We start from the raw sequence: 27041 nt of genomic DNA on the forward strand, positions 1-27041 counted from the left end.
GGATGCTAAAAAAGAATTCAGGGAGCACATTGCTAAACAAAAACATGAAGAAGACCAACAACAAAAATTCATTTAAATACATTAGTAGCAGGAGATTGGCTAGAGCGGGGTGTTGGACCTTTAGATGACAATGGAGTAAAAGGTGTGTTAAAGGATTTTTTTGCATCTGTCTTCACAGCAGAAGATATAGGGAAGATTCCTGGGCCTGAACTTTCACAAGAAGGGAGTCTCAGGAATTGAGGCAAATAGTAGTGACAAGAGATGAAGTTCTAGGGCTTCTTGATAAAATTAAAACTGACAAATCACTGAATCCGGATGACACTTCTAGCAAAAATACATAACTTGTCCCTAAGAAAACTATACAGTGAACCCACAACTTGAGCTCAATTTACTTACGCCATTGCAACCTTATGTGGGGTGAAAGGTAAAGGGACCCTTGACCATTAGGTCCAGTCGCAGACAACTCTGGGGTTGCGGCGCTCATCTCGCTTTACTGGCCGAGGGAGCCAGCATACAGCTTCCGGGTCATGTGGCCAGCATGACTAAGCCGCTTCTGGCGAACCAGAGCAGCACACGGAAACACCGTTTACCTTCCCACCGGAGCGGTACCAATTTATCTACTTGCACTTTGGCGTGCTTTCATACTGCTAGGTTGGCAGAAGCAGGGACCGAACAACAGGAGCTCACCGCGTCGCAGCCTTCTGATCGGCAAGCCCTAGGCTCTGAGGTTTAGACCACAGCGCCACCCACGTCCCTTATGTGGGGTGGAGGGAAATAAATAAATAAATAAATGGAGAGCGGAGAAACCATTTATATATCTTCCCCCATGTGTGCACCCAGCAAGTTTTCCTTGCTTACTGGGCTCTGGGACGGTCATGGGAGGGCCCTGGGAAGCTCCCAGAGCCCTTTTACCACCACCCCAAAGCTGGGTAAGTGAGGCAGGAGAACCATGGGAAGCTCCCAGGGCCCTCCCATGACATTCTCAGAGCTCAGGAGGCAGCCCTCCATCTTGATGTTTTTATGTTGTATATATATAGATATTTGTAAGCTTTTATATTGTGGTATACTTCCTTGCAATGTCTGATGACAGGTCGTCTAGAAAAAAAACCATTTATAACAAGAGGGCACGCCAACCCAGTAATTCTGCCCTATGTGCTTTTCACTGAAGTGCATGGCACTGTTTGTATCTCAGATTTTGCAAGGGCAGAGTTAAAATCTCCTGTTTTTATTCCCTTTTTATTTATCTCAGCACTTCTTGGGCTCTGACTGTGCCTTGGTGTGTCATCATAACTGGAGATGGAGCCCTGCCTGTGCTGTGTGCCCCAGCCTGGCACAGAATTGAATACGCTGGCAAACATAACAAGGAAGAGGTGAGGGAACCAATAACAAAACAATAAACAAAAAAAGTGTTTATATATCCATCACTTAAGCCAAGCCAGGAAAGGAAGCTATAAATAGTGCTTTCAAGCCAGCTAGTCAGATGTTACTGTTTGGCAGTTTTCAAACAAAGAACTGTGTCCTTTTGCTGCCAAGTTAAGTTCAGCCCTGTAACGCTTCTGTTTTTCTCCAACCTAGATAATTTTGCATATCAGATTCTTATATGTCTGAAAATCTGGTAGGCTGGAAGTATGCAGTCAAGACATTGAGGCAAGCTGTCTGCAGCAATAGAGAAATTTAGTTCCAGGAAAAATGATAAACCCAGAACTAGATTTTGAAACAAATTCTACTGTCTGAAATAAAGCGCTGAAATTAAGCACGTGTCTTGGGCTCAGCCCTGGTTCAAATTAAGCCTTACACATAGGCCAGATCTGGAAGCTTTTTTTTTGGCCAAGTGAAGTGAGTCCTTGTCCATGGCTTCACAGAATTCCTCTATCTCATCCCAACGACATATGGGAAATTACAAGTGATCCATTCCAGAGCCACTGGAAATATTCCTGGCATCTGCTTTCAGAGCTGTATAAATTTGCATGACAATCTGAAAAACCAGAACCACCTGCTCTTGTTTACCAACTCTTGCATTACATAATTCAGGGCTCCCCAAAGTGGGGACATGAGAAGCCTGTAGGTACAAGTGATGGGCAGACAAGGATGTTTTTATTAAAATTGCACCATCACAAATCTGAGTAGAATGCCGTATTCCTTTTGGGGGCAAAGCAAGTGACTTTATAGTTTGCTTTTTCTGTGATGGTGCTGCTACTGCCGCACAATCCAAAATTCCTTATATATGTGCATTTGTTAACGGCACAGATGTTGTCTTTCTTTTTTTTATGTTGTATTAAAAGTAGAACTTTATTAACATCCTGCTTGGATAAGATAAAAAAACCACACAATTTTGGAACCTGTTAGCATGGTAGACTTTAGACTTCCATGGAACTAATATGACTTAATCCAGTTTATGCACAGAGGGCTCATAGGCCACAATAAACCTAATCTTCCCCCTCCTTCCCACATATAATTGGGTGTTCAGCACTTGTGGGAAATGGAAGGCTGGTGCATCATCCTCATCCCTCATATGTGCCAGGGAAAGAGCCATTATGACTGATAAGGGAATCCATTCATGAGCAAATCCTGCACCTGTCATACACTGGATCAAGGCTCGTTTTTACTCTGAAGAACCTTTTTGCATAACTCAAAAACCTACTACTGGCCAAGATGGATGTCCACTGAAAAACAGAAAGCCTCAATGCTTGTTTAACTTTGGGACCCAAAGAATAACCCCTCTAGAATTCATGGTTCAAGAGCCGTTACCTCTTTTAATATTTTAGACACTGTCCATACCTAAGAATTGTATTACATTGCTCCTCACAGCCTTCATCCTCCAAATACTTTCAACAATTCCATTCCAATTACAGAGGATACCAGAATTATATTGTGTGTCCCATCATGAAAACACCACTCAGATGTTGCTGCTGGGATGCAGCAAGATGTCCAAAGCCTTAAACAATAAAGCTTCTCATTTTGAGTTGCACACTGTGTTTCTCAGAACCCAGCTTCCCTAAATGAAAAGAATACTGTAAAAACCATAATAATAAAGAGAACTGTTGTGGCCTGAACATACACAGAATTACATTCTGTGATGTGGCTATCACAAAAAACCTCTCGATGTTTCAAAGACCTTGTACACACCCAAGTCGTCTGCAGTTATAAGTCCAGCAACATTTGTATGGCCACAGGTTCCCCATTATTGTTGCATACTCTAGTATACCATGTGGAGTTCTGTTGTCTTTCTAAGGGGATGTTGACTGGAGTGCATACAGCCCTGCTGGGTCAGACCACAGTTTCTTCTCCTTTAACATCCTGCTTCCAGCAGTGGCCAGCTTCTAGGAAGTCCCTTGTCAGGGCACGAAGGCAACAGCCCTACCCTTCACTAATCCCCTGGCATCTAGTGCTCAAATATATGCTGCCGCTAAGCACCTATCATGACTAATATCTGCTGATAAAACCATACAAGTTGTCTGCATAAACTTGTCTAACCTTCTTGTATCTAAGCCTAAGACGACCCCACATCTCATGACAGAAAATTGCATAAGTGAATCATAAATTGTGTGAAAAAGTCATTTTGAAGGTCAAATGCTTGTCATTCAGATTGCAGCTGATGCCTTTGATGTAATATCCTTAACCTTTTCCTGACATAATTTTTACAGTGCAAATTTGATATTTGACTCTTCTGTGCACTTTGCTCAGCCACTTTGTAAGGGCAGATACCTGTCGCCAAGTGGCCTTTGCTTGAAACCACTGCAGGGTGGAAACCTCCGAGCAGGGTCAAGGCACACTGTTCCTTGTGCAGAGTCTCATGTTTTTCTTAGGTATTAAAGTTACAAGTAGCGAAGTAGGTAGCCGTGTTGGTCTGCCATAGTCAAAACAAAATAAAATAAAAAATTCCTTCCAGTAGCACCTTAGAGACCAACTAAGTTTGTTCTTTTATTTTGTTTTGTTTTATGTATTAAAGTAAGACCAGCCCTAAACTCCTGGGTGCCGCTGCTGACAGGTTAACTGGAGGAGATACGAGGACTAAGGTGGGCGCGGTGGAGAAAGATATGGAGAAAGCAGTCAGTCCGCGGGCGCGGCGCAGCTGATCGGCCCCTGAAGCGTTGCGCCTCGCTGGCATCTCACGCACCTCTCTCCACGGAGGCAGCGTTATGCAATAGCACGTCTTAACTTTGATCGGATGGAAAACAAGAAAGAGACGTAACAATTCTCTCCCCCCCACCCTCCGCCCCACTCCCACGCAGAAATAGCGGCGACAGGTCCGTCCCGGTTGCCTTTGGGGAAGAAAGGGGAGGGCTTTCCCCCGGTTCCTTCCCCTTGCGCTCCTTGGGCTCCTCCGCAACAAGAGGTTGGTTTCAGAAGGAAAAGGAAGGCGAGCGGGGAGGGCAAGGGGTGCCGCCCCGCGCGGCTCTGGATCCCATTCGCGACCCGCGGCATCCTCCCGCGGAGAGGCGGCTCCAGCCAAGCAGGGCGATGGTGAGCGAGCGAGCGGAGACCCGGGCGCCGCTTTCCCCCCGCGTGGCGCCAAGAAGCGCGGAGGCCGGGCGCGCCTGCAGGGGGCGACTCGGAGGGGCCGAGGAGCAGGGAGGTCCGCCGGCGGGTGGCGCCAGGCGGGCGCGGGGGAGTTGCCCCTTTTGCGTGGGAGGCGCCTGGGATGCCGGGGAGTTAGGACCCGTGTCGCGCGGGGTCGGAAAGGTCGTGTGCATGGTGCGCCTGGGTGCAAAGGGGCCACCGCGCGCGTTAACGGTTGTCCAGCCTGAAACCTAGGGTTATTCAGCATTAACGGATGCTGCAGGTATGCTTTCTGTTTGGGTCTGACTAGGAGGTGAAAAATCATTGTCTCCTGCGGTCTTTAACAACCGCACAGCAGGCAGGTTGTGGTGGTGGTTGTTGATTATGATAATGATGATTTACATGTGCAGCCCTTTCTGTCGTGGAAAAGAGAGTTTCTATTATTATTATTATTATTATTATTATTATTATTATTACTACTACTACTACTACTACTGCATGATGTTAAGACACAGAAAGTGTGTGGCGCGGGAAGAAGGGTAAGGAGGAGAAACGTACTTCCAAATATTGTTTCTTCTTTTTTTCTGAATATAAAAGCGAAAGCTAACAAGCAGACAAGACTCCTTGGCTCAGAACCAAGGGCTTCTAGCTTCTGTCTCTTCTGTTTGACAGACTGGTGTCCGGTGGTAAGGAGACAAGGACTGGTTGTTTCCTGCTTTGAGCAGACTTCTATGGTTCCCAAGATCGATTTACACAGACAATGCTGGAAAGAATTCCCAAAGGAGCTGAACGCAAACCCAGGCGCACCTTGCCAATGGCATAACCCCTCGTCCTTGGGGCAAACTGGCCTTCCTGCCCTTCCAGCTGGCCAGAGGTACCAGATTGCCACTGGAATGGCATTGGGTCCCTCCAGTATTGGCCACAGGGATACAGATAATCAGTGTCCTTTCAAGGTCCATTTGGAAAAGCATTTCCCCTCCCCTCCTTCTGGGCTGTTTGGGAATGATCCCTAAAATCCATTCTCCTTGGTTTAGTGTATTCTTATAGCACCTTGGAAAGTCACTGCATTCCTGTGGCAATAGGTTTCAAATTTTTTTAGTTGGCATTATCTGTGTGGAGGGAAGAATACCAAGCATAGATGGTTAAAAACATGAGTCCTGCTGGATCAGACAGAAAGGCTAGTCTGGGCCAGCATATGCCTATGGGAAGCTCACAGGCAGGACCTGAATGGAACAGTGTTCTCTCTGCTTGGGATGCCCAGCAACTGGCATTCAGGGGCACACTGCCTCTTGAGACTACTTGCTTCTGAAAGCAGCTGCTCTGTACAACCTCAGAAGTGCAAGCCGAGGGCTCTCTCCAGAGGAAGAGAGGGTTCTGGGCCACAACTCTCAGATTAAGGGGCTGCTGAAAATATTACCAGCCCATGTGACTGGTTGTGCTATCAAGCGCTCATTAATGCCACAGATTAGGGGTGGAGGTGGATTGCCGGGCAGCTCTGCTTTCTGATGGGCAGCCCTGAACCCATTTCAGCACCACAAAGTTCAGCTCCCATTCATTTTAATGGGGCTGTGCATTGACTTAACTGATAGGAAATGATGACATGCGGATTCTTCCACTTCTTGGGCCTGTCCTGAATGTGGCGGCATGCTGAGACGAGGGTGGGGAAGTGATTTAAAGCATCCAGGGAACCTCAGGCCAGATGAACCCTTTGAATGCTCCCAGTCATCCATCCTCCCCCCCACCCCCACCGCTTCCCCCTCCATGTACAATGCCACATCCTGCTCGTTCCACAGCTCTTTGGCTTTCTAAGACTCAGGCTTGTTAGGCTCAAACTGTTCGCAATTTTCTTCCCCCAATAAATGCTAGCCCAATAAAGCCACTGGTTTGCACAGTAGTTTGTGAGTAGGCACCCCCACCTTCACTAGTTAGCAACCCTTTACGAGCCCACACACATCTTTGACACCCTTCCCCATGCACAGGAACTCTACCCAAACATTTACAACACAGGCTGCCCTCTGTTTTATTTCACTTTGCATCCATGCGGTGCTTCTCTAGTCTCCCATGCAGCACACTCTTCGCCTAGCTCCCCGCTGGAAGAGACAAGCACCCCCTTGTGCCTTCCAGCTCCCCCCTCCAAATCAAGGAGGCATTTCCATACTTTTAAGGGGCTCTGTCTGCATTTCCAGTGGGGATCATGGGGGTGGGGAGAGAAGGGGGGCTTCCTGGCCTACCTGGTGAAGCAGACAGGGGAAGCATTGAGAGAAAAGCATGCGCAGGATGGTTGTATAGAGCCCCTATTGACTAGCCCTGACCTCTGCCCCCAGCAGCTGGGTAGTGGCCGTCTTCTACTATTCCTGCTGGCGAGCATCCCTTACAGCTTCCTGCTCGACAGCCTTGATGACGACGAGCTGCTGCTGGCGACACCCCAGCCCATGGGAGGCATCCCAGCCCAGAACGTGCCTGGCTGCCCAGCCAACTGCACCTGCCCAGCAGAAGAGACAGTGGACTGTGGTGGCCTTGACCTGCACATCTTCCCCAGCAATATCTCTGCAGGCATCCAGCATCTTTCGCTGCAGGTGGCGGAGGGGATCCTGGGCAGATTTGGAGGGTGGCCCTGTTGAGTGGGAGTATGTCAGGGGCTGGCAGGATGCTGAGGACTGTGCACTGGGGGGGAAGGGGGGCTGGAGTCTGACTCGAGAGAGGGGGGGCAGTGGTTTGTGGGGGCTTGTATGAGCCAGGAGGCAAGAATCAGAGATAAGGGGAGCTTAGCTTCAGAGCTGGAGGAAGGGGCAGGCAAGGGAAGGGCTGGGTGCTTCCCTACCCTCTCCTGCACCACTGTCTCCCAGAACCAGGAGATAATTGAAGCGGGAAGAGCAGAGGCAGCTTCCACATAGGCATAGTCTCCAGTTGCATGTGCACAGCCTGTCAGTGGAAGGGAAATTAATTGGTGGAGGGGGAGCAGTCCCTAGTTGCTGCAACTGCTCCATAGAGTATGGACCTGGGAATAGCTTCCTAGACACTAGATTGATGTATCCAGAGCTGTAGAAGCGACAGCAAGTGTTATCTTTGACAATAAAGAGTTAACTTTCTGCAATGGGCATTCTTTTGGCTAGGAAGTATGGAACTGCAGGAGATCAGAAGCTAGCCAGATCAGAGTCCATGTGAATGCCTTGCCACTCATTCTGACCACCTGCTGGTTTTCTTTCTGCAGAACAACCAGTTGCAGGAGCTGCCCTACAATGAGGTGTCCCGACTGGCTGGCCTGAAAACCCTCAATCTACACAACAACCACATCACCTCTGAAGGTGAGCAGACCCAAGAGAGCAAGGACGTTCCCTGGCATTCTGAAGGATTCCTAGCTTTTCAGGGGACCCTCAGCCCCTCCCTCCAGTACATGAATAATTGTCTCCTAATTGACCAAAGATGCTTGTTCCCTTGAGAAGTGGATGGGTTGATTTGTTGTAAGGAAACGGTTTATGCTCAGTCTTTGGCCCTTCCGTCCCTTGGAGTTGCGGTGCTCCACATGAAGGAGCTGTTAATTAGCAACCCCCTTCAGATCCAGAGCTGGCTCCACGTGACCCAGCAAGAGATTGCAAGACCATCACTGCTTCTGCTTGGGTATAAATCTAGTAGGTAGAGTCGGTAGAGGGGATGCTGACATGGAGCAAGGCTAACCCAGCAGCTTGGCATGGATCCCAAATCTGCCTTTTTCTAATTTGTCCCATTTTAAAGGTCTCCCAGATGAAGCCTTTGAGTCCCTGCAATCACTTCAGTACATCTACCTGGCCAACAATAAGGTGAGTTGTGTTTTAGGAAGGGTTTGATCTTCATAGCCACTGAATTCTGTTGATGGTAGGATTCACTAGGGGATGGGTATCCAGTGTATTGCACCCCATATGCTGCTGAACTACTGTTCCCATCATTCCTGGCTGGGGCTGATGGGAGCTGGAGTCCCCTGAAAATTTATGTGGTATTCCCTGATACAGTCCAGCATTATTTGCAAGAATCTCAGCCACCAGCAGGCACTTGCCTTCTGCCCATCTTTTTCAGAATGCTTCCATCTTTGGTGGATATGTGCCTGAGAAGTTTCAAGATGTTGTGAGAGGGAACAAAAACACATTAGTAAATTCTGGAGGGGCGGCCAGAAAATACATGCCTAGGTATAGAGAAAAAGGGTCACAGAATGCAAGACATCATCGCTGACATTTCTGTGCAAAGCTCCAATATACAGTATTCAAAGTAAGAATAGTGATCATTCAAAAGAGGTGTAATTGGGGATAATTTATTACATTTTTATCTTGCCCTCCGTGAACTAAGAGCAGCATCCAAGATTCACCCTCCAAGAGTGCACAAGTCCTTACGGAAGGATGTTTTGAGATACGTGTGATCAGCTCTGTAAGAGAAGTTCTGTGCATGAACAATTCAATATAGAGTTTGGATTTGATATCCCGCTTTATCACTACCCGAAGGAGTCTCAAAGCGGCTAACGTTCTCCTTTCCCTTCCTCCCCCACAACAAACACTCTGTGAGGTGAGTGGGGCTGAGAAGCTTCAAAGTGTGACTAGCTCACGGTCACCCAGCAGCTGCATGTGGAGGAGTGGAGACGCAAACCCGGTTCACCAGATTACGAGTCTACCGCTCTTAACCACTACACCACACTGGCTCTATATTGTCTTGTAGGTTCACTGAAAAAGTTAGGAGAGCATGTGAAGATAATCATGTTAAGACTCTTCATTATTCAGTGTGTGTATTATATTGTATTATTATAATTATAATTAATTAAGTTCCTATACCGCCCTTCATCTGAGGATCAGTTTACAATATAAAAAACAACATGCATATAATAATAATAATAATAATAAACTTCCCTAAACAGGGCTGCCTTCAGGTATTTTCTAAATGTCAGGTAGTTGTTTATCTCTTTGGCATCTGATGGGAGGGTGCTCCACAGGGCGGGCGCCACTACTGAGAAGGCCCTCTGCCTGGTTCCCTGTAGCTTTGCTTCTCGCAGTGAGGGAACTGCCAGAAGGCCCTCGGTGCTGGATCTCAGTGTCCAGGCTGAACGATGGGGGGTGGAGACGCTCCTTCAGGTATACAGGACCGATGCCATTTAGGGGTTTAAAGGTCAGCACCAACACTTTGAATTGTGCTCGGAAACGTACATATATGTTTGTCTGCACATCCCAGTCTACCACCTTACAAGATAAGTTAGGCTGAATGCCCCTCACGTGGCTGGGGAGGGGATTGAATCTGTCCACTCAAAAGTGAGTTCCATTGAGAGGGAATAATGGGAACCATTCACTTCCATGGAAAGGAAGCAAAGGGGGTACACTCAAGGGTAGCACTGAGGTGCTTATCATGCTTGGTATCCCAGCACCTTTGAGAATCAAGCCTGCTCCTCTTTGCGTAGCCCCATCCTGTTTCTTGTTCACTCTAGACAGCAAGGTTTCCCAAACTTGAACCTCCGGCTGTTTGGCAACTACAATTCCCATCATCCCTGACCACTGGCCCTGCTAGCAAGGGATGATGGGAGCTGTAGTCCAAAAACAGCTGGAGACCCACGTTTGGGAAACCTGCTCTAGAAGGTATTGGAATGTTGAGAAACAACTTCTGGATGTGGGAAGCTTGTTCTTACTATGGCACACAGTTTTAAAACATGTGGTTTTGCATTTTCTCTTTGAGTCTACCATGGAGCAGGCAGTCAGGCTGCATGTTCTACTACCACTTTGAAATCTGAAAGGACCTTCCTGCTGATGTGTGGCTGGGCCTGGTTGGCCAGTTCTTAGGCTGCTATGTTTCTGGCTGCTTCCCCTCTGAACAGGCTGTGGGTGGGTGTGGATGTAGGAAGCTGGGGTCAGTTCAACATCTTTCTGCATCTCAGGGGGTTGCCCTGGATAACCCTTGGGGTCCCTTCTGCCTTTACCAATTTGTGAGTCTATGTGTTTTTTATTTCCAGCTTTCTGTGGCGCCGCAGCTCCTACCCAGTACTCTGCGGATCGTGGACCTTGCTGCAAACCACCTGACTCGTGTCTACCCATTTACCTTTGGGCATAAACCTGGCCTCAGGTAAAAGTGGGACAGAAGACTGGTACACATTCTGACATAAGCAAGACCAGCACCACAGAGTGTTGGCAGACACCCTTTGGCATGATATTGCTTACTACAGGGATCCCAGTAAGAGAGAAAGTTATACTTTAGTTTCTGAAAATCAGAGGCAGCTAGAAGCCACACTCTCTGCTCAAGAGGCTCACTGAGGTTATGAAACGAGGAAGAAAGGCACTCTGCATCTGCTCAGAGGCACCCTGTACTGCTCCCCTTGCATCAGGCTACTTATTTCTCACTTGAGGGCGGGGTGCCAGCAGGGTGACCTAGAGGGAGGAAAAGAGCTTGGAGAGAGCACACAGATGGTTGGCAGGGAAAGGGTGAAGCAGCTATCCTCTCCCCTGCCTCCCCAACCTTTATCCAGCCTGAAAGCCACAAACAGCTGTCTTATATCAAAATAAAATTGGAGGTGGGAGGGTTCTTACAGACTCCTTAGATGCAGGTATACTGTTACAAACCTGTATGTGAATCAGGCTTGCCCCATTATAGAGGCCAAGGATTGCAGCATGACTTTGCTTTAGGAAAAGAAGGTGCTCTTCCTTCAGGGTCACCAACCCTGTGTCAAGCTCAGGGGATAGCATTTGGATCCAGGATGGGGCGCTGCCCCTAGGACTCAATGATGCCAGCCCACGAGGCGGCACTCCTAACCTGTCCCTTACCTTTCCCCCCCACAGGTCTGTTTATATGCACAATAACCAGCTGAACAACACAGGTCTGCCCTTTGATGCCTTCAATGGCTCTGATGCCGTGAGCACCCTCATCCTCTCCAGCAACCTGCTCACTTACGTGCCCCAGAACTTGCCCTGTGCCATCGTCCGCCTCCACTTACAGGTTGGCAGCCGAGATTTCCCACCTGGATGGTATAGAAGCAGAGGCTTGCTTAAAGCAGTCAAGAGAACAGAGCCCACCCATGAACTAGGGAGCTGAGGGAGAGGAGAGGAGTCGGGAGCCCCAGAATTTAGCTCAAGGAGAATGGGGCCCAGCAGTTAGGACAGGAAAGTTGGGGTACTGAACCAGAGCCCTTGATCTCCTGACTCTTCAGCGCCAAGACCCACCAGTTGTGGAATTGGATTGTTTTATGCTCATTTAGAACGTTTTCAAAGACGCTTGCCCTTAATCTCACAGATGTTTATTGGGGGGGGGATCCCACTTAGTTCAATGGCATTTACTCACATTTACTCTACCACTGGCCTGCCCCCAAATAGTTGGTTTTTTAGTTTTACTCAATAAGGTGTGTGTGTTTTACTTCCCTACAAAACAAAAACAAAAGCCCAACAAAAACTTCACACACAACTCCCTACACATAGAAAAGGGCAAATCTCTGCTCCCTGATATAATGGTTTTCTATGTCCAGGAAATCTTAATTGTGGGGAAATATACTCCCACTGTGCCCTGACAGGGGGATGGCATAGTTAAATATTTTCCTACCTGCCTGGGCACACTCTGTTCCTCTTTCCAGCATGCCAGCAACGTGAGAACATCTGCTAAGTCTGAGCTCCAGCTCAGTCTCCATTTTGAGCTAGACTTAAGTATGTCTTTGTAACTGAATTACCATTTTAAGCCTCCCGTGAACATAGCTGCTGTATCTGTCACTCTTCAACAAGTATTCTAAGTGAGCAAATGTTATTTTTACAGTTGGTGTGATTGTTATTTTAACGGGGAGGAAATGGGGAAATACCAGGAGAATCCAGTCTGCCTTATAGCATCCTGGACTGCTTAAAATAAAAGGCTAAAACTAGCTTATCTAAGCTTCCCCTTTAAGCTGCAAAGGGGTGCCACTCTGCTGAACTCACAAATGTGAGGAAGGAACGATATCTCCTCTCTTAGCATCTATTCACACCCCAATGCCTAGGCTGGTGGGGTGAGGGCAGTGGAGGGGATCCTCCTTAACCACTAGGCTCTACTTTGCAGAATAACCGCATCTCCCGCATCCCAAAAGGGGCCTTGAGCAGCCAGTGGCGCCTCCGGGAGCTCTACCTGCAGAACAACAACCTGTCCAGTGATGGCCTTGACCCCTCCACCTTCAGGTGACTGTTTTGTTTTGTTTTTAATGGGGCTCCCCTGGTGGGTATGGTATGAGTGGCAAAATCAAGAGCCAGAGCTGCCGGGTTTCCCGTGGCCAGCTCTGGGGAACTGGAAGACCACAGGAGAATGGATGCTGCTTTGGCGAGTCTCCTAATGTTCAGCTCTTGCTTCTCTACAGCCGGCTGAAGAGCCTGGAGTACTTAGATCTTTCCAACAACAACCTGACGCAGGTGCCTGCCGGCCTCCCCCCAAACATTGCAATCCTGCACCTGGGCCGGAACCACCTGAGCCACCTGCCCCCCGAGCGCCTGAGCCGCGTGCGGGGCCTCCAGTACCTCCTGCTGCAGAGCAACGCCCTGACAGCATCGGGAGTCCACCCCGAGGCCTTCGCACGCCTTCGCTCCCTGCACACGCTGCACATATACAACAACCGGCTGGAGCATGTCCCGCCCGGACTTCCGCGGAGGGTCCGTTCCCTCATGCTGTTGCACAACCAGATTGCGCACATTGGGCTGCAGGACTTTGCGGCCACCTACGCCTTGGTCGAGCTCAATCTCAGCTACAACCATCTCTACAGCGCCCACATCCATCGCCTGGCCTTCCGCAAACTGAGGCGCCTGGAGACCCTGGACATTTCGGGCAACCAGCTCACGCTCCTGCCAGCGGGGCTCCCCTCCAGCCTCCAGGTCCTCAATCTTCAGAAAAACCAGCTCAACTCCCTTTCTCCAGAGCGGCTGGTCAACCTCACGATGCTCAAGGAGCTACACCTGTCCCACAACCGCTTGAGGATCAACGGCATCTACCCAGGAACTTGGCAGGAGCTGCATGGGCTCAAGGTGAGGCTGTCAGCAGGCAGGTGCCCTTCTGTGTGCTCCAGTGGCTCAGAAGCTGGTTTTAGGATAGCAATAACACAACTAAGGCTCCACAGTAAAACTGTCTCTGGGCTGGGTCTTTTGCTAATCTGGGCATGGGGAGATCTGCATGGAAACCAAGAGTCATCCTGGGAAAAGTGGGAACAAGAGTAAGGCAGGTCCTTTGTCCTTAGCTACTAAGGAAAGCATATTTTTCTCCTAGAATTTGGGTGGTGCTGTGGTCTAAACCACAGAGCCTAGGGCTTGCCAATCAGAAGGTCGCCGTTCGAATCCCTGCGACGGGGTGAGCTCCTGTTGTTCGGTCCCTGCTCCTGCCCACCTAGCAGTTCGAAAGCACGTCAAGTGCAAGTAGATAAATAGGTACCGCTCTGGCAGAAAGGTAAACGGCGTATCCGTGCGCTGCTCTGGTTCGCCAGAAGTAGCTTAGTCATGCTGGCTACATAACCAGGAAGCTGTCTGCGGACAAACGCCGGCTCCCTCAGCCAGTAAAGCGATATGAGTGCAGCAACCCCAGAGTCGTCCGTGACTGGACCTAATGGTCAGGGGTACCTTTACCTTACCTTTAAAGAAGTTGAATTGCTGTCAGTTCAGGGCAGACTAAAGAAAGTGCTTCTTCACACAACGCAAGACAAATTTGCAGGATGCACTGGCACAAGCCATGGCAACGACTTCGCACTTTGCAAAGGGATTAGACAAATTCATGTAGGATGACAACTATTAACCATGACCACGAAGAGGACTCTCCATACACAGATGATGCAAGTTCTCCCACTGAATATTGTATGTTGGCGATGGATGGGGGGGGGCCTTATGAGCAGGATGCCTCCGACGGAACCAGCAAAGGAATTATTTAATTCCTCTGCAAAACCAGTTTTGTGCTGTGCAAAGTGAGTTTTGCCAACACACGCACAACAGCAGATGTTGGTCTCCTCTGATGGCTTTTCCCTGGAGAAACATGGGATTTATTTCCCTCAGAATATGCCTAAAACCTGGATTCGCTGCAATGTAATAATTGCATGTGCTCTGTTACTCCTCAAGCCCCTGCTTAAAAGTACTCAAAATTCAGCATGTTTCTATAGTGACTTCGTTTTCCCGCTAATGTGAGCTCCTGCTCCCAGATACTGGACTCTGGGATTATTCACACTTACCTTTTGCCCTGCACTTTCCAGGCACAGGTCCACGCTTAAAAGCTCTCTATCTGGGCAGTTTTATTTTACACAACCCTGTGCTTTCTCTGCGAAAACATGCTCTTTAGCGCTCAATCAGAGCAAATGTCAGTTCAGGGTCTCCACGGATTGCCATTTGCCCTGACTGAGCTTTAAAGAACAGGTTTTCGCAGTGAAAGCTCTGGAGCAAAAAAGAAGGGTGCTCAGACATGGAGATTTAAAGGGCGGACGATGCCTGGAAAGAGCCAAGGAAATGAAAGTATGGATAAGCCCATTCTCTTTCATTTGTTGTTTTAGTAACACTCGGAACACAGGCAAGAGTATGGCTCCTACAAATCCTGCTTAAAGCATTTGGATGCCAGAAGCATGGACCTATGTTTGAGCCCTAAGGGGAACTATCCACAAGTTGTTCTCCTGCACTGGCCCACTTAGGGTTACAGTGCTCTTATGCCACTCCAGCTGATTTCAGTGGTGTGTATAGAAAACCAAATGATTGTGTTGTTGTCACCCACAACTCAAGACAGATCTGCCTACGTCCAGCACCTGCTGTCCTTAATGATGCTCCAGATCTGGCAGGAATCTCTGGGACTTCAACATTTTATTGGTTTTGCTTTCCCAGCTACTGGATCTGAGCTATAATGAGCTGTCCTATGTTCCACCAGACCTACCAGAATCACTAGAGTATCTATACCTGCAGCATAACAGGATTGCTGTCATTATGGCTGAGGCCTTCCTCACAGCACCCAACATCCGTGTCATCACTCTCAGGTAAGGGAAATGACAATTGACTACAAGAGTTTGGATAGACACTCAGGTATGGAGATTTCACTACATGCCCACTGCTCATAAAGGAGGAAGGGTACGTGTGTGTGTGTGTGTGTTGTGCTTTAAAATACAATGTCATCCAGGGGTCTGAATTGCTGTTGTCTATATTCTAAAGGTGGAATGCATCAAACAAAACGCCATGCCTGTCTTGTTTGATGCCAGTTTGGTGTAGTGGTTAGGAGCGGCAGACTCGTTATCTGGGGAACCGGGTTCGCGTCTCCACTCCTCCACATGCAGCTGCTGGGTGACCTTGGGCTAGTCACACTTCTCTGAAGTCTCTCAGCCCCACTCACCTCACAGAGTGTTTGTTGTGGGGGAGGAAGGGAAAGGAGAATGTTAGCCGCTTTGAGACTCCTTCGGGTAGTAAAAAGCGGGATATCAAATCCAAACTCTTCTTCTTCTTCTTCTTCTTCTTTGCACATTTTTGTTGTTGTTGTTGTTGTTGTTGTTGTTGTTGTTGTTGTTGTTGTTGTTGTTGTTGTTCAGTCGTTCAATCGTGTCTGACTCTTCGTGACCCCATGGACCAGAGTACGCCAGGCACCCCTATCCTCCACTGCCTCCCGCAGTTTGGCCAAACTCATGCCAGTCACTCCGAGAACACTGTCCAACCATCTCCTCCTCTGTCGTCTCCTTCTCCTTGTGTCCTCCATCTTTCCCAACATCAGGGTCTTTTCTAGGGAGTCTTCTCTTCTTATGAGGTGGCCAAAGTACTGGAGCCTCAGCTTCAGGATCTGCCCTTCCAGTGAGCACTCAGGGCTGATTTCTTTAAACTTTGCACATTTAGTCTACACTTAAAATCTGCAGAAATGCAAGCCAAGAAAAGTTACGAGTACCTGCTTGAATTAAACAAATTACTTTGCACAATTTATTCTGCAATTTTGCACATTAATTCTGATTTGTTATTCATGGAGAGGGCCACTGATACTCCATCCTCTAACCCTGAAAATTTTACTTCCTTTCCAAGACTTGCATCTTGAGTTTTTGCAGGAGGCTGAGAATCTCATATTCACCTTCACTATAACCATCTTCAAAAGAGGATGATAAAACATTTGGGACAAACTTCTATGTGACTGAGAGCATCATACATAGATTAGCTTAAAATATCCCCAAAGCAAGTGGGTGGTAGGACATTTCATCTCTCTCCCCCACCCCCTCACTAACTGATACCTGTCTGTATATCTGTGTACCTGTGCATTTGTAGATTTCACCAGATGTTGGACATTCACTGTAACATTCAATCATTTACTAACAAACAAAAACAGAAATAGTGAACCTAAAAATTGTGTCTGGAACTAGATGGAAAAGTAGTTGTAAAAAACCCCAATAAAATGCAGTTGGACTCAGCAGTTAGTTATGATACTCATACTGTACTATGATTATAAAGGTAAAGGGACCCCTGACCATTAGGTCCAGTCACGGCCGACTCTGGGGCTGCGGCACTCATCTCGCTTTATTGGCCGAGCATGACAAAGCCGCTTCTGGCCAACCAGAGCAGCGCACGAAACGCCATTTACCTTCCTGCTGGAGCGGTAACTATTTATCTACTTGCACTTTGATGTGCTTTCGAACTGCTAGGTTGGCAGGAGCAGAGAGTAAGTTTTACTAAGTTAGTAAGTAAGTTTTAGTAAGTTAGTAAGTTTGCGTAAGTTAGTAAGTTTGAGTATGTTAGTAAGTTTGAGTAAGTTAGTAAGTTTGTGTAAGTTAGTAAGTAAGTTAGTAAGTTTGCGTAAGTTAGTATGTTTGCGTAAGTTAGTAAGTTTGCGTAAGTTAGTATGTTTGCGTAAGTTAGTAAGTTTGCGTAAGTTAGTAAGTAAGTTAGTAAGTTTGCGTAAGTTAGTATGTTTGCGTAAGTTAGTAAGTTTGCGTAAGTTAGTATGTTTGCGTAAGTTAGTAAGTTTGCGTAAGTTAGTAAGTTTGCGTAAGTTAGTAACTTTGAGTAAGTTAGTAAGTTTGAGTAAGTTTGAGTAAGTTAGTAAGTTAGAGTAAGTTTGCGTAAGTTAGTATGTTTGCGTAAGTTAGTAAGTTTGCGTAAGTTATTATGTTTGCGTAAGTTAGTAAGTTTGCGTAAGTTAGTATGTTTGCGTAAGTTAGTAAGTTTGCGTAAGTTAGTAAGTTTGCGTAAGTTAGTAAGTAAGTTAGTAAGTTTGCGTAAGTTAGTATGTTTGCGTAAGTTAGTAGGTTTGCGTAAGTTAGTAAGTTTGCGTAAGTTAGTATGTTTGTGTAAGTTAGTAAGTTTTAGTAAGTTAGTAAGTTTGCGTAAGTTAGTAAGTTTGCGTAAGTTAGTATGTTTGCGTAAGTTAGTAAGTTTGCGTAAGTTAGTATGTTTGCGTAAGTTAGTATGTTTGCGTAAGTTAGTAACTGTGTAAGTTAGTAAGTTTGCGTAAGTTAGTATGTTTGCGTAAGTTAGTGTTTGTGTAAGTTAGTATGTTTGCGTAAGTTAGTATGTTTGCGTAAGTTAGTAACGTTGCGTAAGTTAGTAAGTAAGTTAGTAAGTTTGCGTAAGTTAGTATGTTTGCGTAAGTTAGTATGTTTGCGTAAGTTAGTAAGTGCGTAAGTTAGTATGTTTGCGTAAGTTAGTAAGTTTGCGTAAGTTTGCGTAAGTTAGTAAGTTTGCGTAAGTTAGTAAGTTTGCGTAAGTTTGCGTAAGTTAGTAAGTTTGCGTAAGTTAGTAAGTTTGCGTAAGTTAGTAAGTTTGCGTAAGTTAGTAAGTTTGCGTAAGTTTGCGTAAGTTAGTAAGTTTGCGTAAGTTAGTAAGTTTGCGTAAGTTTGCGTAAGTTTGCGTAAGTTTGTGTAAGTTAGTAAGTTTGCGTAAGTTAGTAAGTTTGCGTAAGTTAGTATGTTTGCGTAAGTTAGTAAGTTTGCGTAAGTTAGTAAGTTTGCGTAAGTTAGTAACTTTGAGTAAGTTAGTAAGTTTGAGTAAGTTTGAGTAAGTTAGTAAGTTAGAGTAAGTTTGCATAAGTTAGTATGTTTGCGTAAGTTAGTAAGTTTGCGTAAGTTAGTAAGTTTGCGTAAGTTAGTAAGTTTGCGTAAGTTAGTATGTTTGCGTAAGTTAGTACGTTTGCATAAGTTAGTAAGTTTGCGTAAGTTAGTAAGTTTGCGTAAGTTAGTAAGTTTGCGTAAGTTAGTATGTTTGCGTAAGTTGGTAAGTTTGCGTAAGTTAGTAAGTTTGCGTAAGTTAGTATGTTTGTGTAAGTTAGCAAGTTTTAGTAAGTTAGTAAGTTTGCGTAAGTTAGTATGTTTGTGTAAGTTAGCAAGTTTTAGTAAGTTAGTAAGTTTGCGTAAGTTAGTATGTTTGTGTAAGTTAGTATGTTTGCGTAAGTTAGTATGTTTGCGTAAGTTAGTAAGTAAGTTAGTAAGTTTGCGTAAGTTAGTATGTTTGCGTAAGTTAGTATGTTTGCGTAAGTTAGTAAGTGCGTAAGTTAGTATGTTTGCGTAAGTTAGTAAGTTTGCGTAAGTTAGTATGTTTGCGTAAGTTAGTATGTTTGCGTAAGTTAGTAACGTTGCGTAAGTTAGTAAGTTTGCGTAAGTTAGTATGTTTGCGTAAGTTAGTAAGTTTGCGTAAGTTAGTATGTTTGCGTAAGTTAGTAAGTTTGCGTAAGTTAGTAACTTTGAGTAAGTTAGTAAGTTTGAGTAAGTTTGCGTAAGTTAGTAAGTTAGAGTAAGTTTGCGTAAGTTAGTAAGTTTGCGTAAGTTAGTAAGTTTGCGTAAGTTAGTAAGTTTGCATAAGTTATTATGTTTGCGTAAGTTAGTAAGTAAGTTAGTATGTTTGCGTAAGTTAGTATGTTTGCGTAAGTTAGTATGTTTGCGTAAGTTAGTAAGTTAGCATAAGTTAGTAAGTTTGCGTAAGTTAGTATGTTTGCGTATGTTAGTAAGTTTGCGTAAGTTAGTAAGTTTGCGTAAGTTAGTAAGTAAGTTAGTATGTTTGCGTAAGTTAGTATGTTTGCGTAAGTTAGTATGTTTGCGTAAGTTAGTAAGTTAGCGTAAGTTAGTAAGTTTGCGTAAGTTAGTATGTTTGCGTAAGTTAGTAAGTTTGCCTAAGTTAGTATGTTTACGTAAGTTAGTAAGTTTGCGTAAGTTAGTAAGTTTGCGTAAGTTAGTATGTTTGCGTAAGTTAGTAAGTTTGCGTAAGTTAGTATGTTTGCGTAAGTTAGTAAGTTTGCGTAAGTTAGTAAGTTTGCGTAAGTTAGTAAGTTTGCGTAAGTTTTTTGTAAGTTAGTATGTTTGCGTAAGTTAGTAAGTTTGCGTAAGTTAGCAAGTTTGCGTAAGTTAGCAAGTTTGCGTAAGTTAGTAAGTTTGCGTAAGTTAGCAAGTTTGCGTAAGTTTGAGTTAGTTAGTAAGTTTGCGTAAGTTAGTAAGTTTGCGTAAGTTAGCAAGTTTGCGTAAGTTAGCAAGTTTGCGTAAGTTTGCATAAGTAAGTTTGCGTATGTTAGTAAGTTTGCGTAAGTTAGTATGTTTGCGTAAGTTAGCAAGTTTGCGTAAGTTAGCAAGTTTGGGTATGTTAGTAAGTTTGCGTAAGTTAGTAAGTTTGCATAAGTTAGTAACTTTGAGTAAGTAAGTTTGAGTAAGTTAGTAAGCTTACTGGTTTGTACTGGTTCGCTTTCCTCTTGCTTCCTATTACTTGCTGGTGCATACTGGTTTGTACTGGTGCTTACTGGTTTGTAAGCAATGCTTTTCCCCCTTTGCAAAAGCTGCACAAATCTGAACTGATCCTCAAAAAAGCAGGGCTTTTCCCTTTGCAAAAAAAGCTGCAAAACTGTGAGCTGATTCTTAAAAAAACAACACATGGGTTTTAGAGGAGGAAAACCAGAAAAAATATTTTTTTCCCCCTTGTTTCCTCCTCTAAAAACGAGGTGCGCTCTATGGTCCGGAGCGTGCTATGGAGCGAAAAATGCGGTATTTCATAGGTCGTTGATCAGAGATTTTATATTCTTATTTATTAGATTTGCCTATCATCCTTCATCCAAAGATTGTAGGGCGGTTCACAAAATAAAAATCCAAAATGGGAATCCAAAATGCATAAAAGAAACACAATCCAGTCTGCATTGGAAAATAAATGTTTACTCATGATTAAGCAGTAAACCTTTCATTGCGTCTACCATAATAGGTGTTGCTTTCTCTGTTTAGTGATGGCCCTTTCCTCTCCCCCTCCCTGCTCCCACAAATACTATGCTGCTTGCTGACATGAATCAAAACTCTGAACAGAAGATAACGAGTTTATCTAGATCTTGGTTACAGATTTCATTAAGTAAATTTAGATACAGGGGTACCTAATTAGAGTGGTGATGCTGCTGGGCAGGCTCCTGGACTCTGCTCAGGGAAAACCAGTTCCTTGTTTGGAGAAGAAGCTGTCCAGTCACAGCTGCAGTTGGTTGATTGGTGACATGACAAGGAAGATCTATCTATAAAGCACCCGGAGAACTTTACAATCTGGGGCAGCATGGAAATGTCACAAGGAAAGAAAAACATGCTTTAAAACAACATGAATGAATACGTATTTAGTTTACTGGATATGCACGCACTTTCAAAATAAATTTGGACCAGAATTCATCAAACTCAAAGCCCTGTTTGCATTTCAGAACTTTTGTAAACCAGCAAATTCATTAAAAAGAATAAAAGTTACAAGCTGTATTTTAATTTAAGAAGTCCATCAGCTGGAAAGGTCATTTAACAGAAAATGGATGGCAATCGAGAAAAGCAAATACTACTACTACAGACAATGTTAAGGCTGTACACATTTGCAGTCAAGTTGGTGCCTTGCTTCCTAATAAACATGCATATAGGGGTTGTGCTGTGACAGAATCACATTTCTGACTCCTTTGAATTAAACCCATCCTCTGGAGCTTTTTCAAAGTTCCAGGAACTGTTTTTTTTTTTTTTAAAACAAACACTTCACATATCAGAGCTTTCCCCGTTTCACACACAAATCCTCCTTTGTTTTCTAGATCCAACCGTTTGTTGGCAGCCAACGTGTCGGAAGCTGCATTTGCAGACCTGAAACTGCTGGAGGTAGTAGACACTACTGGGAATCCAGAACCTATCACCATCTCTCTGCTGCAAGCTGGGCACTGGGTCCGCACCCAGATGGGTACCTAAGGAGGTTGCCTAGAACAGGTTAGCCTTTGAGCTGCGGAGAAGTGTTCAGTCATAAACTAAGTCACTCTAGTTTTTGCTGGGACTGTTGACCACTAAGAACGTAGTGAGCCGAAGCTCTCCAAACAAAAACTTGTACAGGTATTACACATCTGCTATATTTGTGTGACTAACACAAGCTCTGTGCTGAACTGCACAAGGGCTGGAACATTAGTTTGGCTTCTGCAGGAGCAAGTGGTTAGAAACAGGTATAGCCCACTATTTTCCATCAAGACCAGTGGGTGCAGTGTAACTGCTGCAGGTGAAGCCATCTGCCACTCAGCACACATTCATTATAGTGTTTGGGTTGGGCACCATTTTGTGACTCCACTTTTATATTAAAAAATTGAACTTTTGCTAAAAAAAACTTTTCTGGGATATTTTTAAAGTGCTAGAACGTCACACACTAAAATGCTAATTCACTGTGGTGTTATAGCAATATTACACAACTCAGGACAAAAGGGAGAAGTGAGCTAAGAGGAACGCACATTTGGCAAACTGTCACTGTGATCAACTCCCACCCAGAAACCTATGTCCCCACAGTGGAAGGACGTGTTGATCCAGAATTGGCCTTCACAGTCACTTACGGACTCACTGTTAAGACCGTGTTCATGGAAGACAATCTTACTCGGTTACGAGTGATTGCCAAACAAGATGATGACACAGTATGACAATAAAACTATGTTATAGTGCTATACTGTACTTCCTTCATAAAAAGCTCCTATAATTAAAATACAGTGGTACCTCGTTGAGTGTCCAGGATCTGTTCTGCAGCCCTGGACGCTCTACGAAAGAGACGCTTGACAGAGCATCGCTCTGCGCATGGAGCGGTTTAGCGCTTCTGCACATGCACAAAGCGGCAAACCCGGAAGTAACCTGTTCCAGTACTTCCAGGTTTGCTGTTGACGTCCATTGAAATGGACGATCGAAGGGGGGGGGACATTCGCGGAGGTATGACTGTATCAGTTTTGTTGATCATAAAATGGTGACCACCACAAAAGCAATAAGAAAAATGTGTCCACAGCTGTGATCATTGTCCAGAAGAGTAACTCTAAAGCAGGGGTCAGCAACCTTTTCCAGCTGTGGGCCGGTACACCATCCCTCAGACCATGTGCTGGGCCAGACTATATTTTGAAAGAAAAAACAATGAACGAATTCCTATGCCCCACAAATAACCTGAGATGCATTTTAAATAAAAGGACACATTCTACTCATGTAAAAACACCAGGCAGGCCCCACAAATAACCCAGAGATGCATTTTAAATAAAAGGACATTCTACTCATGTAAAAACACGCCGATTCCTGGACTGCCCACGGGCCGGATTGAGAAGGCGATTGGGCCGCATCTGGCCCACGGGCCTTAGGTTGCCTACCCCTGCTCTAAAGGCATCATCGACACCTGTGGAGAATGTGCTACTCTTCTGTTCTGAAAAAGTCAGTCTTTCTGTGTTCTGAGAAAAGACAGAAGAACCAAAGGAAAACATGAAATAGGAATGACTAGATGACAATTTTGTGTGCACTCACTTTTAAAAAGAGGACTTGCTTTTAGTATCTTAGCTACATGATGTCCCCACTGTCATTATGAAAATGGTCATCTTCTGGGGGGTGTCAGATCCAGCTGACAGAACCTCTTTCTTTTGCAGATCACCATCCTACGCTTCTTTTCTACTGCTGTGTGTCCTCAGGCATCTCTACCAGGATGGCTCAGCCCACCTGCAGCCTTCTGGAGAGGTTTGCACTGCCCAGTGTTTGCCCTTCCACCCTCAGCCAGTTGCATGGAGCAGAGCCTCTACAGTATGCCATCTGCTTCTCTAAGGTGCAGGGCTCAGCTACAGCTTCTCAGGTTGAGAGAGACAAGATGAAGATACAAGATTTCTCCAATTCTAGCGACTTATGGAGCCTGATCTTCAATGGACCTGTGTTTAGCCTAGGGCTAAGCAATGGCACTGGCTAAGCTGGTCTCCATGGACTGGGACCAAAGAGGCAGTCAAGGCTAGCTAAAGGTATTTGCGTGCCCCTGCTTGGCTCCCGTTATTTGGAAACAGAGTTGCTTAGGACAACACAAGCATCTGCCAGGGCACCTATGTTCTATTCCTTCTTCTGCGTTGCTCCTCAAACAGGTGCACCCAAACCATCCCTGTTGGGTGACAGAGATGTTACCTAATCTAGACAACGAAGTTTATCCCTTAGAGTAAATGCAAAGTTGTTTCTTGCATGACACAAGCCCCAGCACCGGTCCAGCTCTTCTTCGCAAGGGAGGAGATGAATAGAATCCATCACACAGAACCAGCGGGCAGTTTCTGCATGCCCCACATGGGCAAATGTTTGAGTAAATCTCAAGACAACATGGGATGGGGAGGCTCCATAGTTAAGAAACTGGGTTTTGAGCCCAGATTCATCACAAGCCTTTGGTTTCCCCTGTAGAAAGGCCAGGCAACATCACCCTAGCTAGGATCATGAGTCACAGCTGGAACAAGAGGGAATCCATGTAGGGAACCGGGTAAGACTTTATTCATCCTGAAAGCTAACATCTACCTGCTTTTCAAGGCCACCCTCCTCTCTCTCTCCTCCACACCATCTCATTTCACTTGAAACTAATGTTAGCTTAGTGGATTGTGCAAGGGCTTTTTTTTGGGGGGGGCAGTTTGCACCTTACTTGCAGATTGCTGGGAAGCAAGAGATGTTTCAGTTTGAAGTGAGAAGAGGGATGACTTGCAAGATTCCACATGAATGACCGTCTCATTGCCCAGATGACCCAATCAACACAACCCAGAAGAAAATGAGGTTTCAACAAGGTTTATTATTGGTGCAAGATTCCAGTACGTCTTTTTTACAGAGGTTTTTTAGAACTCCCCCCACCCTAAAAACTTTATATATTTATGTCACTCCAAGCATAAAATAAAAGCCGTAACACAGTCAGAGTCACGGCCTCTGGTTTTTAGCATTGGCTTTCAACGCCTCTGGCTGAGCAACAACCATGGAGGTAGGCACTTGTATAAAAATCTGATTTCCCTAATAACAAAGAGGGGGTGGTAAGAATGGGGTTAGGAAAGAAAGGCTGCCTAGAGCATTTGTTTCCCTTTATCGTTTCTCTGTCCAGGGACAGGAGAAGTTAAATTTTGGTTTAAAAAGGAATGGGCAGGGGCGGGGGCGACAGTGCAAGATCTAACCCGCAGCTCGTCACCTCATCCATCCTGAGCAGCAGCAACCCTGAGTTAATTTCTTACCCTTTAAAACGTCTTTAACCTAATATAGGAAACAGAACATTTCCATAAAAGATCACATTTCCAGCTGCCCAAGGGGAGCCCAGACCCCCCCCACAAGGCCACACCTATGTGCCCCAGTGGCTACACCCCACAGGCTACAGCAGCATGCCTCCCCCAACTGCAGGGACTACAGAGAGGATGCGGGATACTCCATCCAGCATGCCAAGAAATTGGCAATTACTTATCGCCACCCCCCACCAGAAATGACACATGGTCTGGGCCAGGGGCCAGCACAAGCCCTGCTCCAAGCTGCTGGAGGCTGCAGCCAATGGACTGTGTCCCGCAAGTCTTTGCGCACCAGAACAGAGCTGGTGCTTGAGCAACCCAGTTGTCAACAGGCCGCTGCTGGGGGACGGAAGCCTCTTCTATGTTCTTTGGAGGTCAAAGGGAAGGGGAAGTCTCCCTCAGCAGTCTCTTATGCTGTTCTCTAGCAGGGACAGGTAGTCTCAGCCCCGTGTTTCTTCCTTTGGCAGCCCAAAGGCAGTAACATTAATTGCAACGATAATTTAAAAAAGCAGAGATCAAGACCCAGCAACAGTCGTTGAGCTCAGTCATTTTTCTTACTTGGAAATGGGCTGCACAGATAGCAGGGGCAGATGCTGGTTAAGCAGGATTCTCCCTTTGCAGGGTCTTCCGCCATAGGCATCTGAAGGAACCCGAGGTAGGTTCAGAGGCTGGGTTCTCACAGGAGCCGGCAAGCAAGGCGTCACACGAGCATCCTGCTAGGTCCTCTTGGCCACTCAGGAGGGATCAGGTCAGTTAAAAGCAGCGAGCTATTAGCTCTCTACTGCCCCCAAAGAAATAAACCCACAGAAGGGCAAACAAGCAGAGCTCAGAGAGGTGTAGGTGCAAAGTGCCTGGTGCAAAGGAACATTGGTGTTGAAGGAGTGGAGGGGCAGCAAAGGGGGCAGTGAGCTGAGTGCAGACCACATAGGCTGGGGGATATACTAGAGGGTGCCAAATTCCTAAATGAGTCAACTCGGTGTATGTTGGATACTGTGGGGCCCTCTCATCTTTGGGGCTGAGGAGCAAGACACTCTGAGCATATCTGCACTGCAAGTTTAAGAGAGCTGCAAGTTGACACAATAACTCTGGACCAAAGAACTCTGGGCACCGAAGTTCCATCAAGGGGCTTGTCTACTCAGCACTCTCTCAAAAATATCATTCCCAGGTTACTATGTGGTGGGGAGTCATTGGAAAGAAACCTGTTTCAAGCTGTAAATGAGGATGCACCCAGCAGCTGCCGCTAGAACAGCTGGGAGAACAAAGAGGGAGGGGGGGATTCTTTCCCTTCTCTCTGCTGAGAAAGTGGCTCATTAAGGACCTTGGGGAGTCTGGGCTGAGCCAGAGGACAGAGTGCCAAGGCAACTGTCACACGAATTGTCTCCAGCTAGCATGATCTGCCCCACTGATGGAGAAACTAAGAGAGTCTCTACTCATTCTTATTTACCCAGTGAAGGCTAGAAAGAGCCCACTGCCAGAGGTGCCTTGCAGCATTGACGGTCCATCAGCATACATGGAGCCCTCCCCACCCTGCTCTCCAAACCCCCGTTCTCCTGCAGCAGGGAAAAGGCCACGTAGGAAGAGAGCAGTTGCTTGACCCGGTGATTCCAAGACTTTCACATTTCCGCCGCTTTCTTCATTTGCGAAACTTCTGCAGCTGGAAGGCAAATGGGTTTGCCAGTCAGTGCTTCTGCCACCATGGCCTCTTTCAGGAAAAGGAAGAGCACAAGCCAGGGAAGGGGAACCTGCGGCAGCCCTCCAGGTGCTGTTGGGCTCCCAGCACCTGGCCAGCAGGGCCAACAGTCAGGGATGGCGGGAGTTGTAGGCCAGCAACACCTGGAAGACCACAGGACCCCCAGCCTTGGCACCAAGAGCACCATTTATTGATTCTGGACATTTATAGATTGCCCTCTAATCAAATTTCCAGGGTGGGCGACAGAAAAAGAAAGCAAAGCTGCATACTGTTGAGTAACAAGCAGCGAATAAGTCTAATTAATCATCATAAGCTGCCACCCAGAGCTGCTTGGAGGAAAGGGGGTGAATATATGAAGTAAATCAATAAAAACAGCGAATGTTACAATGCAGATCTCAAAGCAACAACGATGACAGAATCCAATTAAAATTAAGAAGTTTGGAAAAATAAGACGCCAGAG

The 27041-nt window shown here is 46.0% G+C and overlaps 2 protein-coding genes across 4 annotated transcripts in view; one reads left to right on the plus strand and one right to left on the minus strand.

Moving 5' to 3' along the window:
- The first annotated feature begins 4366 nt into the window (after positions 1–4366).
- Positions 4367–24538, plus strand: PODNL1 (podocan like 1). Of its 3 annotated transcripts, none has more exons than XM_033174078.1 (11): positions 4367–4464; positions 6825–7076; positions 7712–7805; positions 8233–8297; positions 10457–10566; positions 11277–11433; positions 12514–12629; positions 12806–13463; positions 15285–15433; positions 21433–21601; positions 23263–24538. In XM_033174078.1, the coding sequence occupies exons 1-10, from the start codon at positions 4462–4464 to the stop codon at positions 21581–21583; spliced, it is 1755 nt and encodes a 584-aa protein (XP_033029969.1). In that variant the 5' UTR covers positions 4367–4461; the 3' UTR covers positions 21584–21601; positions 23263–24538. The 3 variants fall into 3 exon arrangements, 2 of the variants coding, with proteins under 2 accessions (XP_033029969.1, XP_033029970.1); XM_033174079.1 differs by having other exon boundaries at positions 6828–7076; XR_004428065.1 differs by lacking the exon at positions 23263–24538 and having other exon boundaries at positions 15328–15433; positions 21433–21564.
- Positions 24400–27041, minus strand: part of CC2D1A (coiled-coil and C2 domain containing 1A) — a 46006-nt gene continuing 43364 nt past the window's right edge. The window contains exon 30 of the mRNA XM_033174076.1: positions 24400–26545. Coding sequence (XP_033029967.1) covers positions 26525–26545 — 21 coding nt within the window. The 3' untranslated portion in view covers positions 24400–26524. The remainder of the gene's footprint in view (positions 26546–27041) is intronic.

This window comes from Lacerta agilis, chromosome 16 (genome assembly GCF_009819535.1).
Source record: "Lacerta agilis isolate rLacAgi1 chromosome 16, rLacAgi1.pri, whole genome shotgun sequence".
NCBI classification, from domain to species: Eukaryota; Metazoa; Chordata; class Lepidosauria; order Squamata; family Lacertidae; genus Lacerta; species Lacerta agilis.

Bases quoted from the DNA above. Each gene is read 5' to 3' on its own strand.
- PODNL1 (XM_033174078.1), top strand. The intron at 7,077-7,711 runs GTGGCGGAGGGG...TTCTTTCTGCAG, and splicing joins TCCAGCATCTTTCGCTGCAG to AACAACCAGTTGCAGGAGCT. The intron at 8,298-10,456 runs GTGAGTTGTGTT...TTTTATTTCCAG, and splicing joins TCTACCTGGCCAACAATAAG to CTTTCTGTGGCGCCGCAGCT.